The 25,717-nt window shown below is 29.3% G+C and overlaps 4 protein-coding genes across 4 annotated transcripts; 2 read left to right on the top strand and 2 right to left on the bottom strand.

Annotated features, from left to right (window-relative positions):
• Nucleotides 1-368: 368 nt before the first annotated feature.
• LOC124424196 (ribosome biogenesis protein BRX1 homolog) lies at nucleotides 369-2,435 on the top strand. The gene is made up of 4 exons (XM_046962910.1): nucleotides 369-1,139; nucleotides 1,250-1,526; nucleotides 1,614-1,969; nucleotides 2,037-2,435. Exons 1-4 carry the CDS (start codon nucleotides 1,026-1,028, stop codon nucleotides 2,361-2,363), a joined length of 1,074 nt encoding a protein of 357 aa, XP_046818866.1. The 5' UTR covers nucleotides 369-1,025; the 3' UTR covers nucleotides 2,364-2,435.
• LOC124424194 (choline transporter-like 1) lies at nucleotides 2,360-6,843 on the bottom strand. The gene is made up of 12 exons (XM_046962908.1): nucleotides 6,551-6,843; nucleotides 6,141-6,286; nucleotides 5,665-6,059; nucleotides 5,501-5,590; nucleotides 5,291-5,430; nucleotides 5,021-5,207; nucleotides 4,801-4,932; nucleotides 4,574-4,718; nucleotides 4,334-4,474; nucleotides 4,110-4,269; nucleotides 3,815-4,036; nucleotides 2,360-3,727 (listed from the first exon to the last, which is right to left on the bottom strand). Exons 1-12 carry the CDS (start codon nucleotides 6,662-6,664, stop codon nucleotides 3,575-3,577), a joined length of 2,025 nt encoding a protein of 674 aa, XP_046818864.1. The 5' UTR covers nucleotides 6,665-6,843; the 3' UTR covers nucleotides 2,360-3,574.
• A 203-nt stretch (nucleotides 6,844-7,046) lies between these two features.
• On the top strand, nucleotides 7,047-9,330 carry LOC124424195 (E3 ubiquitin-protein ligase Hakai-like). Its single transcript, XM_046962909.1, has 5 exons — nucleotides 7,047-7,203; nucleotides 7,443-7,546; nucleotides 7,619-7,930; nucleotides 8,143-8,331; nucleotides 8,409-9,330. The coding sequence occupies exons 2-5, from the start codon at nucleotides 7,445-7,447 to the stop codon at nucleotides 9,087-9,089; spliced, it is 1,284 nt and encodes a 427-aa protein (XP_046818865.1). The 5' UTR covers nucleotides 7,047-7,203; nucleotides 7,443-7,444; the 3' UTR covers nucleotides 9,090-9,330.
• Nucleotides 9,331-11,535: 2,205 nt separating this feature from the next.
• Nucleotides 11,536-13,453, bottom strand: LOC124424097 (transmembrane protein 115). The gene is made up of 4 exons (XM_046962644.1): nucleotides 12,929-13,453; nucleotides 12,583-12,838; nucleotides 12,332-12,508; nucleotides 11,536-12,195 (listed from the first exon to the last, which is right to left on the bottom strand). The coding sequence occupies exons 1-4, from the start codon at nucleotides 13,377-13,379 to the stop codon at nucleotides 11,991-11,993; spliced, it is 1,089 nt and encodes a 362-aa protein (XP_046818600.1). The 5' UTR covers nucleotides 13,380-13,453; the 3' UTR covers nucleotides 11,536-11,990.
• Between the last annotated feature and the right edge of the window lie 12,264 nt (nucleotides 13,454-25,717).

Genomic DNA, 25,717 nt, shown 5'->3' with positions numbered 1-25,717 from the left:
TTGTATAATTGTTTATATATATGCACGAAATACGTTTATGTATTTTTAAGTGTGTGAATTACACGATGCAAAATTATAAGATTACAATAGTTGCTGTATAATTCATACTTATATATGTATATATATCCAACATGTATACTTTATACAAAATATGTTGATCATGTGATATGCACATATAAACATGTATTACATGTATATATATATACATTCATATATATATACATTCATATATATATATACATTCATATATATATATACATTCATATATATATACATTCATATATATATATACATTCATATATATATATATATATATATATATATATATATATATATATAAAGCAACTATTGAATCATGAATTGTTTATAAATCGATTCATTAGCGAAAAAATGTATTTATAATAAGCAAAGTTCACGACATTATTCCACAATTTGTTATTAGTCTGTAATGATGACGTTACCGTTTAATGTGAATATCCTTTCTTATCATATATTTTATACCCAGCTATATATATATATATATATAAAGTGATAACGATAACGAACTAACAAATATTAAAATTAATCGACGTATTACTTACATATTCAATATACACGTATTATTAAACACGTGTGATAATAAAATAAAGGTTTGTAATTTTAAGCGCGGTGCGTTTTTCGTAAGACTGGATACAGTTATGACTGTTTATGAGTGTTCATCATTGGATTTCACGCTTGATTTGTACTTTCATTGTATGAACATGAAACAAGTCCTTTCGCATGAATAAAACGATGAAAGTTCAAAACACTCTATTTTATGATTATACTATTTTTAAAACAATATATGTATATAATCGATTCAATTTTAAAATTTTTATCATTGATTTTATTTTAACTAAAGAGCATGCGTAAGAAATACGCCGTGTCTCGCGTTCTGCCGGAAACACATGTAGTAACGTGCAACATTCGCGTTCGTTTCGTTTTTTCTATCGTCGTCTATCACAATTAGGTTTTTCTTTTACAGTATTATTAACTTTTTGTAAATAATGACAAAGAAGAGGAAACAATTAGAAAATGAAGAAACTACAGAAACAACAGAAACAACAGAAACAAATTTACCACCGATAAAAAGAATGTCAGACGAACCTCCACCGAAAAAGGTTAGTAAATAACCTCACTATTGGAAATAATATATATTGCAATAATTGAAATGAGAAATTATATTTAAGGAAAAGTTATAAATAAATCTTTTAAATGTATTGATTGTTAGGTAAAATGGATAAACAAGCAGCGTGTATTAGTGTTTTCAACCAGGGGTATTGGTCATATTCATCGTCATCTTATGGAAGATATAAAGACTCTTATGCCACATCATCGACCTGAAAGTAAAATGGAACGTTCCAAAGATTTGCAGGTTGTTAATGAAATGTGTCAAATGAAGAATTGCAATAAATGTATACTTTTTGAAGGTCGAAGAAAAAGGGATCTTTACGTTTGGTTTTCTAATATATCTACAGGACCTTGTGCTAAATTTTTAGTTGAAAATAGTATGTAATATATTACTGCAATGTGAAAAGTATCCGTTTATATTATAGATGTATTTAAAGTTATCTTTTAAATTATTTTTATTATAGTTTATACCATGGGCGAATTAAAGATGACAGGAAATTGTTTAAGAGGATCTCGCCCATTACTTTCATTTGATGAAAATTTCAATACAAAACCACATTACAATCTTTTGAAAGAGTTATTCATTCAAATATTTGGTGTTCCATATCATCATCCGAAAAGTCAACCATTCTTTGATCATGTTTACACATTTACTGTATTAGATAATAGAATATGGTTTAGAAACTTTCAAATTCTCACTGAAGATGGAGGATTAGCAGAAATTGGACCTAGATTTGTTTTAAATCCAGTTAAAATATTTGCTAATAGTTTTGGTGGAGAAACATTATGGGATAATCCTCTTTATGTTTCACCTGCTAAGGTAATATTAATAATGTTAAATAGAATAAGATCAAATTAATAATAATCTATATATTTTATAATTATAGTATCGACAATTATTAAATAAGAAAGCTGCTGGTAAATATGTGAACAGATTGGAGCAAAAGATGGTACAGCAAGCTAATAAACCAAAAGAAAGTTATGCTTTAAATCCTGTGGATGAAATATTTAAAGGTGATCCAATAGAAAAAGCTTTAGAATTACAAAGTAAGGATAAAGAAGAAGAAGAAATAGAAAAAATGGAAAGTCCAAAAAGGATTATAATGAGAAAAAAAAAGAAGTCTCCAAGTAAACAATTAAATAAACCATTAAATAAAAAAGTTAAAAAGAAAAGACTTACAAACAAGAAAGTAAAAAAAAATATCAAACACTGATTGAACATTTTATACTTGTATGATTATATCCTTGTTACATAATAATAAAATTCACATATATTGTTCTTAAAATTTTTTACAGTTGTTATATATTTGTACCTTATATTATCATATGATTTTGGTGCATGTTAATAAATTTATAGCAGGTAGCATAATAAGTACACTTCTCAGCAATAATTAAATTATTAAATGCAAATGTAAAAGTCTTAATATAAAAGTCTTAATTAAAAATAATACTTAGAAAGACATCAAAATGTCACAAGTTATCTTAGATATAAATGATAGTGTAATAGAAAATTTGTATAACGTATAACATTTCGTATACTTAGATATAGTTAATTCGTATATATGCTAGTAACATTGCAATTAAATGTGCGTTAAAGATATATTTAATATTTATAGTTTGTAAAGAACTAGTAGTTCAAGATACTAATAACTAAAGATAAAATATATATGAATTACATGATACACCTTGCATAAAAGGTATAAGTTTATACATAAATTCATATTAAATATATCATTAAGTTCTATTCCAACGTTACTGACAATAATTACAATTCTTTTTGTATAAATTTAATGGCACTTATGTAAATCATATTTTAGCAGCCATATAAGCATTATAGGTACATAATATATCTCTTTAAAACATAGATTAATTTTACCATAAAAATAAATTTAAAAAAAAAATCTCATTCTAATATATATAATCTTTATAAATGCATATTCCTTATGAAGTTCATATTAGTCACAAATCTAAAGCCTCATTTTATATTAATAAAACTGTCTGCAAACTAAAAGTTGTATACCTATCTTATAAAAATCTGCCATCTAGATAACATCATGTATAACTATAGTGTCGTTGTATAGATAAACAATCTCATATTAGGCATATAATGCATCTCAAAAATATTTCTCTTGATTGATTCTGATTTATATAAATCATAAATTTTACTTTACATTCATATTATTTAAAAATTATATATCTAATATATTATTTAAAATTCTATTATTAATCTATATTGCATAAGGCATATTTGTAATTGAGGTTATCACTATAAACAATATGTAGTTTTCATAAAATAAAAAAAATACTGAAATGAATAACTATATATTGTAACAAAAATGATAATAGAAAAAATATATCTGAAAGACATTTGAATAAGCTATGGAAGAATTGCAATATAAATTAATACTAATATTCAAATGTGTGTTTATGTATTCATTGGTGATAATTCATGAGATTGTTGACCATTTGTATTAACATCTGATCCAATGTGTGCTAATGGAGACTGACGCCATTTTCCATTTTCTCCACCTAAATTTCTATCTTCACATATACATAAAAATAGAGTATCTATAACAGTCTGAAAATAAAAAAAAAAATATCGAATAAGATTATGGCTGAGAAAACAATACATTATTTATAACAAGTAGTAAAAATTTATATATACCTCGTATAATGAAATAATGCAATGTGCAATAAAAAATGCAAAAATACAAGTAATAAAAATTGGTGCCGCATAAAAATGCAATCGTGGATCATGCCTCATGAAGAGTAATCCAACACTTCCTGTAGCAGCTGTGACAAAACATTTTCCTAAGAATAATATAAAATCTCCTATACCATTAATTACAGCTACTTGTAGAGCATTATCAACAATTGTTTTGAAAGCCTATAACAAATTTATATTTTTAAAAGGTAATCAATATATATATTTCCAATAATGATAATAATATTGGACTTACAATTCTAGCAGCATTGCAAAAATTTGTTCCTTCAATGGCAACAACTGTATATGCATTATGGTTCATATACCTGATAAACTTTTCTAAACAATAAAAACAACAAATACAACACTTCAGACCACATTGGGCACATGGAGAAGTTTCTTTGTTTTTCTCAAATCTATAATGAAATTAAGACTTAATATGAATGATTTTGCAATAAATTTAATTAATTTTTTACTTACTTCTTGTGCAAATATGTCAAAATAAGACGAGGTAATTTAAAAAGAGTTATTAAGAATGATCCACAAGCAACCGAACCCAAATGATAACTAATCAAGTTTCCAATAGCTGAACATACTGGTGATAAGCTTGCATCCTTATCTCTGAAATATATTATATCTAAATTATATATATATATATATATATATATATATATATATATATATATATATATGCTTTTATTTAATTACAATAAACATTACCTGAAATACCAATGTGCAACTGCACCAGCTATTACCATATCTTGACAAGCAATTATAAATTCTGATGTCCATATCAAACCTATTATATAAACCCACCACATATATTTTACCCAAGTTGCATCAACGTATTCAACGAGCGTAAATGCTAAAACATATTTATAGGTTAAAGAAAAAATGGTATTTATCACTTGTTATAATTATAGTATAAAAAATTGTAAATACATTACTTTTAAATTTATGTATAGAAATGCTTAGTTTTTCTTCTTGTATCAAAATATTTTTTTCTCCAAGAGAACTTAAATTCAAAGGATCAAATATATGATTTTTATACATTTGAACTGATTTTGTTCCTGGATAATCTGAAATTAATTTTTATTCAATTTAAAACAAGTTAAAGCTAAATGTTAAGGAACATTTTTTGTCACAACAGGGAATAAGTATACTTACTAGCTGTAGCAAGACATAAGATGACAGTAACCCAAAAAGCAAAGAATAGAATTAAAGCAGTAAAGGTTAATAATGGTTGAAAAAATAAACCAGGTAGTTCTCCTAAACATTTTGCACTTTCCCTAAATAATGCTGTCATAAAACTAATACGTTTACGTAAAACAAAAACAAGTAACAACAGTATAATCTACAAAATACAAATATTGTTAAATTAATTTATTTGTATTAATTAAGTATATATGATAAGAAGAATAAATAAATTATACTTACTGTTATTATCGTTGCGATAATAGAAAATATTAAAAAAGCTCTTTCATTTCTAACTGATTCTTCTAAAAGTTGATTTGGATCTGTTTTATCTAATGTTCTTTTTATTCCTATATATGTCCACCATAATAATCCTGTTCCAGCTGTATAATAATTTTATGTGTAATTTAACCTATAATTATTAATTTATAGTAAAATATTTATTTTACTCACCTACTGATGCAATGCTGACAAGGATCATTACTATCCAAGTTACAATACTTGCCAACAAATGAAAGATGGCAATCATGAAAAGGGACAGTACTAGACAATATTTCTGTATTAATTTTAAAACATATTAAATTATGTAATCGTGGAGCAAAATGTAATGTACTTACCAAAAGCTAAAAAGGATAATGCTAAGATTTCTCTCCAAGTTTTATATAGATCACCTAATATTTGTTCAATCACATCCCATGAATTAATGAGTCCATATAAGTTAGAAATAATTGTTTCCCCTACATCTTGAACAGCCTTTGGGATGCAACGATTAAGTATTGGAATGCTATTGTAAACAGGTAATTCAGGACAAGATCCTGTCTTATTGTGCTTATTAATTCCAGTACTACAAGCACTAAAATCATTTCCTGGTTTATCATGGCATAACTGAGAACCTGTTTCTTTATAAAATTGACATATATCGTCCATAGTTATCATAGTTCTATCAGGACATTTTTTGACACAAATTTTTAAAGACTGTGATACATTTTTTACGTCAAGGAAAAATAAATATCTGTAAAAAGTATAATCAAAATTAATTAAAAAATAATATTAGTAAACAGCAATGAAAAAAAATATTATCATATAAACTAACGGTTTATCACTAGTATCTTGTCCAAAAAGCTCCATGCTCCCAAATTTTGGATTATTTTTCATACCGCATGTATTACCAAAGCTATCATATCCATTTATGAGACGTAATGGATTACCATATACCAATGCAAAAGCTGCTATTAAAATCTATAAATTATAATAATATATAAAGCATTTATATATATATATATATATATATATATATATATATATATATAATAGAACATAAAATTGTAAATGTAAATATATTTGTATTACTCTATGTTATTTATGTTAATTTACAGCTTTAAAAATAGTTTGATTTTTAAAAAAAATCGATAAATTAAAACCTCAAATTGGTAAATTATAACCTCATGACATTCGTCATAATTAATTTGAGATAGTGTATAAAAACAAACATTATTACTATACCATAAGAAACCAAAATGCTATAAAAAAACACATCCAGAAAATATCCGTGCATCCTCGTACGCGAGTTGGTTGCGGTCTTTGTTCCTCTTCATCATTTCCATCGCAACACGACATTCCTTTTTCTTAAAGTATTATTAAATCTAAATTCTAAATAACCGTGTAATAATCGGAGCGTCTTACTAATATAACTTATATGGATGTCCCACACACACTATCAAATTATTCATGAACACATTTTAAGCTCTTAGGAGCGGGAAAAGAAAACAAGTATGGCATTGATTGTCCATGAAATAATATGTATTATCATCATATTTATTTGTTATATTTACATCTTTATTTATGAGCAATAATATAACAATTAATAATGATATATTTATAAAGAAAATTTATTTAAGATAATTAATTAGTAGGAACAAATTAATTGTAAAACACAACATAAAAAAATGCTAGTAGACATAAGATACTAGTAGAATATATACATACCTGCTTTCACACACAAGTATAGTATCGTTTCCATGGAAACGGTAAGAGTACGTCACATGGATCAACTCATTGAAGAACGTAGCACTGTATTATATATGAGATGACGGAATGTAATGAAAAAAATAACGTACTGAATATAAATATTTTGTAGAAGAAAATACGTTTCTATTGTAAGCATTATCTGTTTATAAATATATCTGTATGATCCAAGTAATTGTAATTGTTTGCATTGTCGTCTTATTTATTCTTTACAATTTATATTGTATATTTAACATTTCGTCACATAACCTTTATCACGAAGTATTATTGTAGAACCGACGATAAATCGTTTGATGATTATTTATTTAGTTCTAGGAGTATTATACGTGTTATTTTGTATTAATTTCTTGACACTTAATATTAATTTCAGTGATGGAGGAAGATGGCGGTAAAAGAATGAGAGGCAGAGCTCGAGGTAGAGCCCGTGGTCGTGCTCGTGGCAGGACTAGAGGAAGAACAAAGAAACAAGTTAAAGTAAATAAATAAATTCAAGTTTTAAGAAATTATTTTTATATTAAGATTTTATAAAAAAGTATGTATGTATAGGTAATTGAAAGCGATGAAGAAGATACACCCCAACAAACAGAAGAAACTCCAGCAGAAGTTACAACTGGTGAACCAGAGGAACATGAACCACCACCATTGCAGCAAGCTCCTTTGGAGCAACAATTCGATTTGGAAGCGGATATATCACAACTGGAAGCACCAACTTTTACAACCATTAATAGAGGACCTCCTGAACCAATGTTACGTTTAAGATGGGACCATCGTGTTAATCTCATTGGTGAAAAAGTTCTTAATCCTATGATACATTGTTGCGACAAGTGTCTGAAACCTATTCTTATTTATGGACGTATGGTGAGATATGACAATATTATGAACATAATTTATGAAAGATGCACATATATATACACAATATACAATATACAATATGCAATATATATACATACTTCTATTATATATATATATATATATATATTTATTTATATATATATATATATATATATATATATATATATATATATATAATAGAAGGTAAAGAATATTATGCATTTATTATATTATTATAGATACCTTGTAAACATGTATTTTGTTTATCTTGTGCCAAACGAGAAGATAAAGTTTGCCCACGTTGTATGGAAAAAGTTTCCAGAGTAGAACAAACAGGTTTGGGTACAGTATTCATGTGTACTCATGGGGGAACAAGATATGGAAATGCTGGTTGTAGAAGAACATATCTTAGTCAACGAGATTTGCAGGTACTTTGTATTTTTATATAATTTAATTTAATGATCAAGAAAAAGAATAATTTTGATCATTTTACTATTTTTGTTAGGCACATATTAATCATCGACATATATCTGCTCCTCCACAACCGGTTCAGGGAATGCAAGTTGAACCTCCCCAATACGTGCATTCTAAATCAGATATCGAATCACAATTGTCTAAAGTGTCTTCTGTTTCAATGCAGAATACACGAATAAAGTCAGTGCAATCTCACATGGTGCAACCCATTATGGGAAATGATCCAAGAGTGAACTCAATGGTGAACCAACAATCTGTGGAACATAGGCAGCAACATAGACCTCAAACAATCATATCTATGCAAAATTATCCACAAAATTCTGCACCACCTCCTCCAAGTAATGGACCTATGCGAACTAATCTTATAACTGTACCTATTCAAGATACTACTATGACGACACATGAAATTCATTCGCAACAAGGTCATCATTATTATCCTCCTCCACCTCCACAAGTGAATTATGGAACATACAATGTTCCACCACCTGTTTCACAGACACAGCAATATTATCCACAAGCTCAACATCCAACACAAGTATCTTATGTGCCACAACCTCCATCTCAGCAGCAATATGTATCTTCCGCTCCAACTTCAATAAGGCCATCCCCTACAGGATATATACAAGATCCACAATATGGTCCACCACCACCACAACAACCACCACCACCACAACCTCAGTGGTCACAACATCAGCAACAATTTTATAGATAAGAATTAATGATACTATTTAGTGATCATTGTGAAAACTGCATTAAGGTGTTGTGATAAAACTAACATGGATAATATACAGCGAATTGTATAAACTTATTGCCAATGTGAATTTCATTGGCTTTTAGGAAAAAATAATCTTGAAATATTTTATACTTTTTAAGAGTATATATAATATAACCATGATATAAAGCTACTAAAATTATGGCTCTATAGCAATAAAAAAATGTTTTAATTATACAAATAATTTGTTTTAATACCTGCTACTATATTTTTCATGATGAAATATTTTATTACATCATAAAAATCATTTTTCGTTTAATATGTTTTACTATTTAAGTATTGATGCAAACCTTACAACGTACACGTGATATAGCAATAATTTTATAAACAAAAGGAAAATTTTTTCGTTTTTTAAAAAATAAATTTTTCTTAACATGATTCTATAAATACATGCACATATATAAGTAGAATTCAAAGTATGAAACTAATTTTTTTGTTTTTAGACTTTAATATTGATAGGACTTTAACTGTTATAACTTATGTACAAAACTAACTATATATAACATGTATATATATAATGTGTAATAATGATTATTACATTATTTTCTTAAAATATACCCAACGACTTTAACAAATGTTCATTCATACTTATAATTTTAGCCTTTCATATTTCAACAGTAGTTATACCTTCAATAATAAATATTAATTGACTAAAGAGTTTTTAAAATAGAATTACTTAAAAAATGTGTTGTGAAAATTAAGTGAAAGGCTAAGATTATAATAAACATTCATACATTGACAGAATGTTTTCACATCATACATAAAAATAGTTTTGAACCATATTCTATCACACAATCGTATGTATAACCACTGCTTCTTTTCAATGTCTTGTTCCCATCTCATTACATGTCGTATTTTATGTATTTACAACTCATTCGATTTATTTACATCAGTCCATCAAGATAGTTTTTCCCTTTTTTTAAATTACATCATGACTGTTCTATCTTCACAATCTGTTTATGTATTGTGTATTTTTTTAGAGTAGTTACTTTATCTGTAATAATCATTGCAGTATTAGCTGCATTTGATATTAAGCAATATAGAAGTCCCTCATTTCACTTCAACATACAAAGATTTGGAATGTATGTAATACATGCATGTGCAATAACATATTAATATGATGATTGTGAATCTAATAATAATAAAATTTACTTGATATCTCAAATATTAATTTTTCAAGGTTTTCATTATCGAAATATGAAATTCAACATAGATTCTACCATCAAAGATAATTGTTGCAAAAAAGATTCTAATGATATTATATCAGTGAAGAGATAATATAAAAAAGAAACTATCATAATATACTTATGCATGTTAATTTGATCACAAGTATTTATATAGTGTGTCTCAATTAAGTTGAATATCAAAATTATTTCTGTCACTATAGAAAGTAAGAAAAAATGACTAAGAAGAGTTTATGTGAATCTAGGACGTGCATCTGGTGATAAAAAATATCCTTCCAAAATCATTTTGAATGCCATTTCAAGATCATTGTCGTTTTTTTTTTCATATTAACCAATTCTTGTGAATTTTTTTTTATTTAAGATCATTCAATTCATCTAAATGTCACATTATAAAAAAACAGATGTTAATATGCAAACTATATAAACTTCTATTAATTATTTTTTCTTAATTTTAATAGCAGCAGAAATAATTTAGATATTTAACTTAATTGAGACATCCTATGTATCATGAATGAGCTGTAAATTATATAAGATATTATTTACTCGAAAACTATGCTACTGATTTCAATGTGTATATGTTCTTTGTATTCCCAGTCTAATTTATTGAAAATATTTTCTCAATTGTGGTAGTAAAAAGTTTACCATTTAAAAAATTTGTATCTTTCTTTATGTTTGAAGGTGTACCTAATGGGAATGTCCGACTGTTGTACTGGAAGCCATTTTTCATTTTCATCATTTATCAACCTTCCAGTGGTTTTCTATTAAATTTTAGACGGAACAGCATTATAAAGCTTCGAGGTTATTTCCTCGCAAAACATTTAAATTATTGTATTATTTATCAACAGTCGCTGATTATGTAAATAGATTCCATAATCTTTAGCAACGAAGATCATGGTTTCTGTTGGAAAACAGCATCACAAGTTTCACAGAGATATATCTAATACTTCCTATTTCTTAAGAATCTTCTAAAGATCATTATGTTTTAATATATATAATATGGCATTATATTTAACAACATTATATATACTTCAAGTTTTATTGATCTCTATCAAATATATAATTTGTTATATATATATTGTTTAAATGTAAAAATTAAAGAATATTGTTATTAACATATTTTCTTGTAATGATAATTATTCGGTCATTTTTTTTGTATTATTAAATTCAAAAAAATATTAATTCTTTTTTATAATATAGTTGCTATTTTCATTTTTATCTTTATGATAAGTAGAAGTAAATTCCGGTTTTTTTTTTTAAATAACATATGAAATGAATTAATGATTTTCCTAAATTAATTTATACGAATATTTGAAAATATTTATAGGCTTTTTCTATGAAGTTACATTATATGTGTTGCACTTGATAATATTTTACAATGTAAAAATAAAATGTTTACGATATTATGTTTCATAATGTATGCTTTATGTGTATGTGTATAACTTTTCCATTGTTTTGAATGACTCTGTTTCATAATATGACCAAATATAGAAACAGTTGCATTATATACATAAATATATAAATATATTTTTAACGAAAAATACATATATAGAATTTCGTATATTGCCATATTATAAAACCCATTTTTAGGAACATTTTCTTTAGAAGTTTCTTAATATATTTACACATAAACCTATTGAAATCAGTCTGCATCAAGTAATCACGTATTAGTAGAAGGATGATTGTGTATATTGACATTAACTTGTGGAATAAGAGGAGATGCAAGTGGTTTAGGTGTAGAAGATTCTGGAATTGGTATAGAAATCGCAGGTGGTATAGGAGAATGTTTTTTAGTTCGATCTTGTTGCCATGGTTTTGTATGATCTTTGCTTAATCTTTCGCTCAGTGCTTTAAGTGCTATTTGTCTGAAAAGTGATAAAAGTTTTAATATTTTGATTAACAAATAAGTACATTTATTTGAAATAGAGAGTAAACTTCTGTTATCTTTCAGTATTTTATCTTTTTCAGTTTTTATATGACACAATTAAGCTGTATACAAACCTGCGTCTTTCACTATCATGAGGATCAATTCCAGGAAGATTAATTACCAAGCCAGGTGGTGCATTTGACATATCAAATCTTCTAACTACTTTTCTACAAAGTCCAATGCGTACAAAGAAACCATGTACAGTATTACTTACTACTGCTATTGGAGGTTGTAATACATTTGGGAAAAAACTGTAATAGATTATTATCATAATATTGACAGAACAGAAGTTAATATAATGATAAATTTTATTTTAAATGATCACCTTGCAAATGTAAAATTATCAGCCATATCTCCTCTAGTTCCATTATTATGTCTTTGATAAAATCTAAGATAAGTCCAGGAAACTAATAATCCACTTAGAAACATAGTTGGATGTGTACCTTCCAATAATCCTATTAACCAAAGCGTTAGTCCAACTATCCAAACCATTAAAGGTATATTCCTATTAGTAATTTTTCCAATTGGTGTCTTTATTAAAATATGATCTGGCATAATCTGTTTTACTGCAACCGCGACACCTGAAAGGTATATGTATAACTGAGGTACAATTGCTCTTGCATACTTATTTTTCCATATTTTGTTATCCTCTTATACTAATTCTCAAATACCTGCGATATATCCTGTCAGGCCATGAATATGTATGTCAAATAATAAATCAGTATCATTGGTGCACATGTAAAGAAATAAATAAAACAGTGCTGAAAATACGGCTACTCCAAAGTTAACAACCGCAAAAAAGGTCATCATCTCCATAGCACCCCAAAGAGGTTCTATCAACTTCCCACAAAGACCAACAGTCACAACGTCAGCACATACTTCCCAAAAGTGTATTTCAAGAAAACAAAAAGTGAAGGCCGTCCAGATCCAAAAGGCTGGTGGTATCAAATAACCTGGTGTCACGCTAAGAACGCGTACTGCTTCTGAGGAGAAAGAAAGGCAGTACGAGAACAGAACTACGATGCATATGAACTTTACGCTGGTACTGGTATTTCCTAAAAGGGCCGCGAATTGTTGTTTTAAATAAGGGATATTCCTAGCGAGGCCCTTTATCGCTGCCATTTCTTTCCAAATAGTCCCTTAACCTCTTTGAATCACAGAGCCACTCGCGCTATCACCTGACGTTCGCCGCGAATGCGCATATACGTAACTGTGTTCACGCGCAGAACGCGCGGAACATGATTCGTTTAAAAGGCTTCTCTCTCTTCCTATGCTTTTGTAAGGATTTATGTCACGAATTCTCATTGTTACTATTTTTATCTGATTTTAATGATCAAGAACTCATTTGAAAGATAAAGGTTTTCTCTAAAAGATTATCTGTTCGGATTTATGAAAAATGTTATTTTCTTTGCCAAAGTTATATATAAAAACAAGTAATTTTTAAGCTTTTACAAGTAAAAGCCTGGTTTAAATGTTCTGACGTATAACGAAGATATGATCGTTATCAAGTCTTAACTATGACCTTGTTAACTTAAGAACAATATGGCAAGATAAAGAAAGGATAAAGAATAGTAATGCAACGTAAATATATCTGTGAGCTTCTTTTAAAAAATACTATTATTAGTTTATTGTTATAATGAATTGTTTAAGTCAGATACAAAAAGAGTAACGTACGTAATATCAATCGAGTATGAGAAGTCTATCTAGAAATCACATGTTTTGTTTCTCTTACGAAATATTTATCGACTTTGTAAATTCAATAAAAACTAACGATCCTACAATATCCAATGTGTAATTGTTAGCTCAGTTATTCAGAGTCAAAATTTCAGTGACTCAATTTTATCGTTATATTATTTTTTGATTTAAAAAATTTTTTATTTTCACACGTTTAACAAAAATATTTTTACAATTATTTATTTAATAAGTTTTGTTAATTTCAAGATCGAAATATTATTTATTTATTATTTTATTTGGAAATTATTTTTATATAGTTATTTTTTATATATTTTTGACTCAACAGTGAAAAGAGAATCTATGTATGTGTGGCGACAAGCTTGTGTGTGTTTGTATATGCGTGTTATGTTATGTGTGTGAAACAAGAATCTATTTGAATTAATAAGAAAAAAAATACTTGTCTAATTTTATGTTATAAATTAATAAGACTTCTAATTGCTCTTAGATTTTATAAAGATTAATAAATTAATTCATACATATATATATATATAGTCCCTAATATACATAAGATGATGCACTGCGCATGCGTGTGAAGAATGCCCGCTCACTTTAACATAACCAATCAGCGTTCTTTCGAATTTGTATATATTACTAGTGATCGTAACGTAGCTTCGTTATCACGTTAATTACAGATAATTAGTAAATTTTTTTCTAGCGTACATATCTATTTTATATACAAAAAGATTGCCGAAAACACAATTTCCACTCGTTAATATTAACAAATCGTAGTATCATTTCGTTTAAACGATATCCGCCAAAATAAATTAGCGTCTCGGTATTCTTTGGGGACGTTTTTTATTTCGAATTTTCTGCTTTTATTTTAGCTACTTTTTTTGTCTATTAACGATGTTTTAATTAATAATCTTTCATTGATTAATCATCTTCTATACGATTTTCAAATTTTACAAATAAATGTAAACATAAATACATATTTACATATACATAAAGATATCAATACGTCCTGCACACATACATACACACACAAGTAATTCTCTAATTTCGATCTAATATTTTTTAGCTTTCTAAGAAGTCTACAAATTGAGAAAATTATGAAATACGCTAGAAATAATATTAACATAATCACTTTACACCCATACGAATAGGAAAAGATGAACAAAATAAATATAGACAAATTTCTTATAGAAGATATCAGTAATATCGCTAAACTGAATGTTACAGAAAGTTATAGAAATCTTCGAAGAAGATTTATTTATGGTCACTCAATGTTCTTCTACTGATTAATTACAACCAATCACTTGTGCCGATTCGAACTTTTCGGCCATTTAATGATTAAGCAAATGGTACTATTATTTAAATATTAGTTTATTGTATTCTGTGTATTTATACATTGTCTAAATAATTACAAAATTATTGGAAGTATAAATTTAAGTAACTCATATTGAAAGAGAGAATTACGATGTTTATTTGTTGGAAAGAAAAAGAAAACTTTTCGAAAACTGATTTGATATCAATTCAATCTCGAGTTTGAAATTTATGTGTATTAAAATATTAATTTAAAATTATTTTAATTTTAATGCTTGTTACGAATTTTGGAATATTTAAACAAATAGATTATTGTTTAAATATTAATTTATTGTAATAAATATAAATTATTTAATAATTAATACTTACAGATCGACTTATAGCCAAATAAAATAATATGTTATTCTTTCTGAACATTTGTAAGGGAGATCAATCATAAAAAAAAATAAATTCTTTAATTAATCGATTTATTAATAAAATAATTGTTGACTCTCGAAATAAAAAAGAAGAAAGTTACGTACCTATTGCGGGAATCTACGTTTCTGTGACGGAAACACTCATAAAAACATATTTTAAGTACTTTAACATAAAAATAGTTGCCCATTATCATAATAAAACGATTGATAACAATCTTCAATGATTTCATTTACAATTAATTATTATATTTTATGCTATTTTCCAATAAAATATTAAGAGAAATTAATATGTTCTTTTAACACGTAACATTTATAAAGTGAGGCAATGCGCATGAGCCGCGCAATTCGTTTGACCATATTCACGGTATAGTTCGTAGTCTTATCAAATTTTTTTACCATGTTATCATTTTGCTCGTCAGTAGTAATTGTTATAACTTTATTTCATTTCCTTGGCACGTAAAATTCGTGGCTGAATCGTTCAATAGATGCACAAGTTCTTAGTTAATTAGAGTCCAAAATATTTATTTTGTATAAATACTTATTTAGATTCGCATATTATTAGATCTTGTAAATAAACTAAATATCGTTAACATTATAGTAATTATTCTTTTACAATATTTAATTTTTATCGAATATTATTTGTAATTTTTGTATAAAGAACGCGATAAAGAAGTAATTCATAATATAATTCATATATACTTTATTTTTATTAATATTAATAATATTTGAAACTTTTCTGAATTGTTTAAGTATTATAAGTTTTAACGTAGAATCACGTATTTAAATTTTATATTATTTCTTTATATTTTATGCTTTTATATATTGATTATATGATTAATGTATTTTCTTTTTGTTACGGATGATCATCGTTGGATTTGTTAACATCAATATTTTTCGATATTCGCGTATTAGAGCACCTAAAATGATTGATGTTTATTATTATATACTATAAATTAAATGTAATAAAATATATATTTATGCATGTTGGGATTCTAATGCTTTATTTTTTTACGCTTTAGTATGTTTATATTAATAATAATATTAAGGATTTTGGTTCTAAAATGAATTTATTTTTACGGATAATTTAAGAACGAAAATGCAAATCATTCAATTATCTGGCATCTAATAAATAAGATAGTTTAAAAAGCATGTATATATTGAGTTTATTTACAAATAAATGCCTTTGTTTATAAAACGACATATATTTATGGATTAACACAATAGTTTCTTCAATATAATACAAGATGTTAATATTGAATGTAACATAGTATTGATTATAAAATACATATACTTTGTATATAAATAGAATGTATAAATTATGCGTGGAAATTATATCGATTTAATCATATAGAGATAATTTTTTTAGAACTTTTTCATGATATTTCTAAGATAATTAATAAAGAATTTTTGCTTTTTTTCACGAATGGTTTAGGATAAAATCATGGTTGATGAACCTTCGATCGACTATGACCAGATCGAGAAATTATTCATTAAAGGCGACTAATTAATATGTTATTTTATCTTCACATGCAGAATCTCCACATGGTGAAACCACTGGTGACATGTTATGATATGTATTACATGATATGATATGTATTCCATCGCTAATAATATAAAGCTAATAGCTGCTTAAACAGAAATTTTGAATTCAAATAATTGTTTATAATATTTAAGAATATTCAAGTATTAATTCATTTTATTCAATAAAAAGTAGATTAAGTTTAGACATTAAGCTAATTATTTTATAATTAATAGCAGTGAAAGAAGAATGGAATTCAATCAACTAGAAGATATGTTTCATTATAAGGTATTACTAATTTTAATAAACAAAGAAGAAATAAACATTTTTCCTATCAAAAGTTTTACTTCTTAGATTAACTTGTTTTTAAGGTTATTTTAAGACAAGAATGATAGATCGGTTAATTATCTGTCACTTAGTAATTAAAATAGTTTAAAAAGCCTGGTTATATATTGATTCATGAATGAGTGTCATTAATTGTAAAATGGTATTTAATTATGAATTACTTATGTTACTTAACTTTAAAATTTTTAACTTTAAATTTATCAATAAACAATATATTAATTATAAATGTAACATAGTAGTGATCATAAAATACATGTACTTTGTATATTTCTGGGATATACAAATTGTATATAAAAATTATGTGAATTAATTATGTCATGATAATTGTGTAGAACTATCAAAAAATTTTTTAAATAATTAGTAAAAAATCCAAGCTTTGTCCCACGTGTAGGTTAAGAGAAAGTGGCGGTTGATGAACCTTGGATCGATTATGATCGGGTCGATAGAAGATTCTTTAAACGATTAATTAGTATATTATTTCAGCCCGTAGATTTCCACATGCAGCACGTGGTAAGATCTGGATCGGTATAATTGCGATCTATCGAAATTTAATTGTAAACGCAAGTACTACCGGGCGAATGATTGCATATTTCTATTGGTTTCCATAATGTTGTTTTTCTAATTGTACTTAAATATTATACTATCTACATTACACATTGTTGATAATACTTCAGCAGGTAAATAAATAGATCAGATAAAATTATATAAAATAATTTCTTAGAGAAACACACTGCAAATGTTTAAATTCAAATGATTTCGGATAATACAATTTTTTTTCTTTGTGATATTTTTATTAGTAAACATTGAACGTTTTCATTATTAAAAATTGAGAGCGATGACATAGAAAAATCTACTTAATTATTCATATAAAAAGTTTGAAACATATTGAAGACAATAATTTTGTCTTGATAAATATAAAATAAAAAGAAATCAATGTAAAAAAACAATAAAACGTGACGGGATGATGGGAAGAGGATGATGAAATTTGATTATTTTAAATTTTCGTTTATTATTAATACTAAACGATTATTTTAAATACTACACGATGATCGTTTTGTTCCAATATGATGAAGAACGTTGATGAAAATAAAAAACTATAGATACAGTGGAGTATATTTTAATAATGGATTATATTTATTTAAATAAATCGATTGTTCGATAATCGAAATACAATTGTATCCGATTCGAGCCGATTTTATATTATTCGTTATTTTTCAAAAATATAAGTGAAAAAATGTTTTAAGATTTTTGGTGTATATTATCGAATATATATATATATATATATACTTTTTTTTTCATATAAAATATATAAAATTTGAAATGTGATGACGATATACATGTACACACGCGATTAACAAGGAAGATAAATGCCCGGAGTTTGCGCACGTTGTCGTCGCGAAGTTTATTTCGCGGAGGAAAGATTGGCTCTTGGAAAAGTTTGGCATACGTTGTGTTTCTCTTGCCGTAAGTTACATCGATTTATATTACAAATAAAAGTTTTTTTTTTGAGTTTTTTCTTTTCGTTTTATCGTCTCCTAACCTATTTTTAATCGTTTACAGTCAACTGTCGAAAGTTGTTGGACAGTTGTACAGTGTCGACGCATCGTGGTGAATTATTTTGTCGAAATTGTTACTCCCGACTTTTTCCAAGCATTTTACGTTCCACGAAGGAGAATAATTTATCCAAAGAAATCAAAACGTTTCCTCGTTCAACGATCCTGAATCCGTCGATCTCTGTCAAGGATTCCACTTGTTGTCATTGCTGTTGTTACTGCGCCACTGAAGATTCTCCGATCGGTGAAGTATCGTCGATAAACAACAAAGATTGTCATTTGAAGAAGCATAGTAGACTACGTGGAGGTGGGGAAGAAGAGGAAAAGTCGCAATCGAGGTATATAATTTGTAATAGTGTAAACTAATTTGACTGATAGCATATCAGAATTCATTTGGAAGTATAATAGTTCACTTAAATGTGAAAATGAAGATCGTAAGTGCAGGTATTTCCAGTACGGAAGGAAATAATAAAAATCCAATCAACGTGTCGTCAACGCCACGTCCTTGCCTACGATTATCGGCTCGCCGTGTGTCTTTCTGCGAAGATAAAAACACTGTTGATCGTCGTCGTGATATGCAGAATGATCGAAAAGTATTTTTGGACGATAGAAATCTCGATGATTGTTCGAAAGCAGATATTCTAACTATACGTTCCTCCGAGGATCTAAGAAAACCTGATCAGGATTTAAATGATGAAGATTTAAATTATTCCGATATCGGTGGAACAACGCAAACACCATGCCATGATAACGATCTCATTGACAAAGATAACGAAAATAATATTGACAAGGATATGACAAATTGTATTCATAGAAATCTTCAAGATTCTTCAAACAATATTCAAGATACAAATGATAACGATGACGATCGTATGAGAGGAGGTCACGGAGGAAAAAATTGTCGTAAATCGAGAAAAGCAGAAAGTTGTTGCGCTAATATACCAATTAACGAAGAATGCGGATGTTTTTCTTGCCAGAATTCAGATAACAGAGGTTGCTGTTACCGTAAACGACTTATAGAATTCGAATCATGTCCTCCTAAGGAATGCGATCCTTGTATTGACGATAATAAATGTTTATCTTGTGCCGATAAAAGAGGTTGTTGTCCACCCGCGGGATGTAGACCAATTTGTAGGAAACCTAGGAGAAATTGTTGTTCACCTTGTAAAGGAGAATTGCCAAGTTGTGGTGGTGGAGGATGTTGTGGTAGTGGTTGTCGGGGTGGATGCGGTAAACCTGGTCAAACTTGTATGCCGGCTCGACAATGTTTGATTCCACCTTGCCGACTATTTCCTCCGTGTGTCGAAACATCCTGCTCATCACCGCGACCTTTCCTTTCGGCTTCACCATGTCGTCGACCACCTAGTCGAGGAGAATGTTGCATGGGAGGCGGTGGCCCGAGCTACTGCCGGTAAGAGAACTTATGTACCGACCTCCTACCTCTAAAAATGATTTTCAAACGTCTGCGTAGGTCAAGAAGTCCACCATGCCGCACCATTATTAACGGAGATTATTGTTGCGACAATGTTACCTGCTGCGATACCGACGGAATTGATTCATGTTGCAAGGCCAAGCTACCTCCAGGATGTGAGTGCCTAGGTGGTGGTCTGGACTGTCAACGTTGCGGACGAAAGGTGTACCAAGCTGAAATGCAGGTGATGTGATTTGAACTTGATCTTAAAAAAATTAAAAAAGAATGAACGAGTGATCTTGCATTTCTTAATAATTTATGTTTATTGATATCATTTTTTAAGATCGCATCCGGTGTGCCGTATCACAACATTTGCTTTAGTTGCTTCTGCTGTCGTAAACCGCTCGAACCTTTGACATATCAAGAAAATTGTGGGGAGATTTATTGTAAACGTTAGTTAGTTAAACGATGAGATCTGTAACTCTTTCTAATATCTGAGATAATATATATACATACATATATATTTTTTTTTATTCTCCCCTTTCGTCTCTATGGTAGAATGCTACATCAGAAATTTCGGACCGCAAGGATACGGTTACGGTATGGGAGCTGGCGCTCTGCAGACCCCAATGTGAAGCAATAATATCGGAGAAAATATGCAAAAACACAATGTTATTCTACTTCGATTTACAAATATCCACAAATATTTGTATGGATACTTCTATTTATTTTCATAACGAACGTTATGGCGGATATTGTTTTATCGTATCGTACGATCATTTTTTAATCCATCTTACATGGAAGAGCGTACATCTTTTACAATTTTACTTTATTGTACGATATTTTTCATTTATAACATTAAATATTATTTCTCTTAATGGTTTATTATATTCGAAAATATTATCTTAATTTTTGTTTAATATTTTACAAGGAAAAGCTATTATATCGTCTTAGTTTCTTTCTTTCTTTCTTCGATGATCTCTTTAGACTGCGTGAGAATAAGTGTATGAGGTAAAAAAAGGGGTGCGAAAGGATTTCTAAGAAAGCGACGATAAGAGCCGATCGAAAGCCGGAACGAGATGACGCGAATGGACCAGAGAACGAGATAACGAGAATTACGATAAAATGAGGAAGAAAGATCGGTCAGAAAGAACCTCTCCCTCACTCTACTTTTCCTTCCCTCTCTCCTGGTAATTACTATGAAAGGAGAAATGGAAGAAGAATGAACGAAGAAATAAAGAAGGAGAAGGAGAGAATTACGTGGAAAGGATGGCGTTACGATTTGAAAGTGAGACGAAGGGAGGAAAAGAGGAACGATCGGTTGTGAGATCGAGAAAAGGACGAAAAGCGAAGTTTGCGATAGTGTGAGAGAGAAAGTGAGGCGAAAAGGAGAGGAAGAAAAAGAAAGAGAGAGAGAGAGAGGAGATGGATATAGAGAAGGAAAAGGAGAGGGTAAAAGAGAAAAGCCGGGTTTGCGAAATAGAGAGAGAGACATAGGAAGAAAGAGTGAGTGGTTGGTTTATTGAGTCCCTCTCCTCCCTCCTTGGATTGTGGAATGAGGAACGTAAGCGACGCGAGCGGAGGTTGGGGTAGGGTAGAGGAGGGGGCGTTTATATAGCTTTCAAGCGCAGAAGCTTAATCTAATTTCAAATATAAATCTGTTCTCTCTCTCTCACTCTCTGTCTCTCTCTCTCTCTCTCTCTCTCTCTCTCTCTCTCTCTTTCTTTCTCTCTCTGTCTCGCTTTCCTTTCTCTTCTGCTTTCTCTACGTAAGCCCTACCTAGTACCGTATAGCAACGTGCTCGACGGCTTACATTACCAGACCAGCTACGAATAATCTCTTTTGCTTTTCCCATTAACGTTACGAGACGTAAAAACGAGCTTACCTGCGTACAATAGCCCCGGAATTTAGGGTTCCATTTTCGAGATACGAACTCGATATACACGATCCTATCGAAAATATTAGTACATCGTGTTTTGCGTTCGATTGAAAAAGTAATTTTCGTAAATTGTGCCTTTATTTTGTTTTTATTTTCTTTTTTTTTCTACAAAAGAAAGAAAAAATAAAAACAAAGCAGATAGAATTTTGTAAGGCAATTTACAATTTGTCGTCTGTAGAGGTTCACGGGATATTCGCTCAGGGCGTATAATGCACACGCAAAAAAAATGTTTCGGAGAGAGCTTTCAGGCGACTGGTCCGGTCGCGTGGGCAACGTTGAAATATTCGGGAATAGAGAAAATCGAGGAAATATCCTTTCGGTTTGGCAAACGTTTTCGCTTGGTCTTTTGTATTTGGTCGTTCGTTTCGAAACGGTATGAAAATCAATTATTTCGTTAATTCGTGCGTTACATTGGCTGTCACGGTGGCATCACTGTGAGCGACATCGGCCCAAGGCACCATTTTTTAATTCCAAATGTCGTTCTACCCTTTGCAAGCGTATTTCCACTTGGTACGTGCGCACGCCATTTTTAGTCCTTATCCATCGATCTGACGGTTATCTAACCGATGACTTTCGCGTTATTCGTTATCCCTTGTCAAAATCTTATCGGCCAGCGATTATACAGTAGAAAATCGTTATAATAATTTGTATCGACGCAAATACGTTTTATTTTCGTTGCGAGACATTCTATTAACTAACTTATCTTGTTTTCATTACAATGCCATTATTATTTACGGTTATACGGATAAACGTATACATTGGTAGAAATGAAATGCGAAATAAATCGCCAATATTTGGACGTTTCGAAAGTGCATTGAACAAAAGCAAAAGCCAAAAAAATTTTAGGGAACGATTCGTGCCGATTCGACGACTTAAATTTCACTAGGTTAAAATTAATGTCGGTCGTTTGTCAAAGGCTGATACGTCGCTGGTGTAAGGACGAAAAGTCTAAAAGGGGAGCATACACAAAACGGCAGACCCCAAAACGCCCCTTAACAGTGTCACAACATGTTCTCGCCGTCGGGACGTTTATCGACGATGTGCTAAAAGGAATGATATTAATAGAGAGCCTTATGAATTAGCCATTTTTGTGGATCTGCAGGTAGGCCGATCGTACCTTATGTACTCTTCAATATATTCCAATTCTTGATGAGAATGTAAATATAAAATGGTTGATTTTCTTTCTATTTTCTTTTTTTTTTCTTATTATTTTTTTCGATTTAACAGATAGCTAGGCATACGTTTGGTTTTATAAGAGAAAAATGAATAATTGATTTTATACTTCGCAATCGGATTATGACTCTTATCCTGTGTGACCAATTGACGGACATGCAGACGCTACCGTTGAAAATTTCCTGTCTGCATTCCAAATGTATTTTAGTGGTCCGCCGTGAAAGGGGTCCCCGTCTGTTTGAAATCTATGCAATGAGATCAACCCCCAAATGACGCTTGGCGAATCAGTAAGTATTTAAAGGACTCTAATAACGAGCATAAACGAGAGATCCATTATGTTAGGATCGCATAAATTCTATTCCCTCGAAAGTTACGGTCAAGATTATCTCTCTCATTGACGTTTAAAACTTTTTAGTGTGATCGCGATTCAAACACAGATAAAAGATATTAATTGTTAACGAATTTGAAACTGCTCGAATATCTTGATATCCTACATATTTAGTGAAAACGTAGGATATAATAATATAAATGTTAATAATAATAATAATGATAATAACAATACGTCCAACGAGATTTTCGTCGCACGAATAGCAGTGAGTACGTTTAATTTGCATCGTATAAATCGTGTTTCCGGTTGAGCACGCAACGCAAACACGCGTTACGTTTACCCTCTCGGTCCCTCGCTAACAGTTCTGCTCTAGGATGGTAGAAAGAGAGAAAGATAGAGAAGTACATAAAGAGAGAGAAAGAAAGAGAGAGAGAGAGGGAGATGTGCGTTTTGCACGTTGCATCGTATTGTAACTTTGATAATTTATGATTCGATAAATAAATCAGACCTCGTTTTATTCCATAGACCCTCTCGGCCGTATACACGAGCACACTTGTAAGATGATTTTGGGGGTTACGCCCAGTTATCTCCGAGGTCCAAGAGGGGAGCTCACCCCTTCTTCTCTATTTCAGTTGCTAAACACTTTTCTATTTGTGCATGCGTGTTCCTTGTGTGTTGAGATAGGATCGACCTGTCCTTTGAATTCCTCGAGTCAACTACGTTTTCAAAGATATGTTACACACAATATATATGTATATATTAATATATATATATATATATATATATATATATATATATAACAATACGTAAATATATATATGTATATATATATGTATATATTTACAATATATATATACAATCACAATATATATATATGTAAATATATATGTATATATATATATGTATATATATGCATGTATATACGTATGTATGTATGTATGTATGTATGTATGTATGTATGTATGTATGTATGTATGTATGTATGTATGTATGTACGTATATATGTATGTATATATGTAAGGGTAGAAATTATAGTTGCAAAGAAATTTATAGAAATTTGTTTGGTAAAAACGATCGATAGAGGAAATCGATATACCTTGATAAAATATTTATTTTCCATATTCATTACATCTCGATAGTCACGAATCAATTGCATCGTTGTTTACCGTAACGGACCATGTGTTTCATGATCGTCGGTAAGATGGGCACGCTGAATATTCAATTTTTGTCTCTGTGCTTTAAATAACGAAATATTTTGGTGATAAATCGAACGGTCTCGTTCAAAGTTTTTAAATATACGGAAATTGTTTCAAAAAAAAAGAAGAGAGAGAGAGGAAGAGAGAGAAAGAGAAAGAGAGAGAGAGAGAAAGAGTAAAAAAAAATGCGATTTATTCCGATAATAGTTTTCCATTCAGTTTAGAACGATTCAAGTGATATTTTTTTTCTCAGTTCGTTTCCCGAACTCCGTGCACGGTGGCAGAAATCGCTCGCAGAAACTTATATAACGATAGATTTTCTAAAGGAGAAATAAATAGACGAGTAAATCGTGGACCAAAATTTACGAGCGGTCCCGGTGCGCTATAGTCTCGGGGTACGAACTCAAACCTATTTCCCTCGGCATTTTTATTATTTTCTGATAGCATGTTTACGAGGATGGATGGATGGATGAAAGAGAATTTTATGAGACAAGTATAGCCTTTAGATTAGGTATTGGTGATCATTCTGTGACATAATTCTTTTTAGAATCTTTTGATATAGTTTGACGTAGTATTATTTAAT

This window comes from Vespa crabro, chromosome 5 (assembly GCF_910589235.1).
Source record: "Vespa crabro chromosome 5, iyVesCrab1.2, whole genome shotgun sequence".
Taxonomy (NCBI): Eukaryota; Metazoa; Arthropoda; class Insecta; order Hymenoptera; family Vespidae; genus Vespa; species Vespa crabro.
The sequence above is the reverse complement of the archived record's forward strand: the minus strand, read 5'-3'. Positions and strand labels throughout refer to the sequence as shown.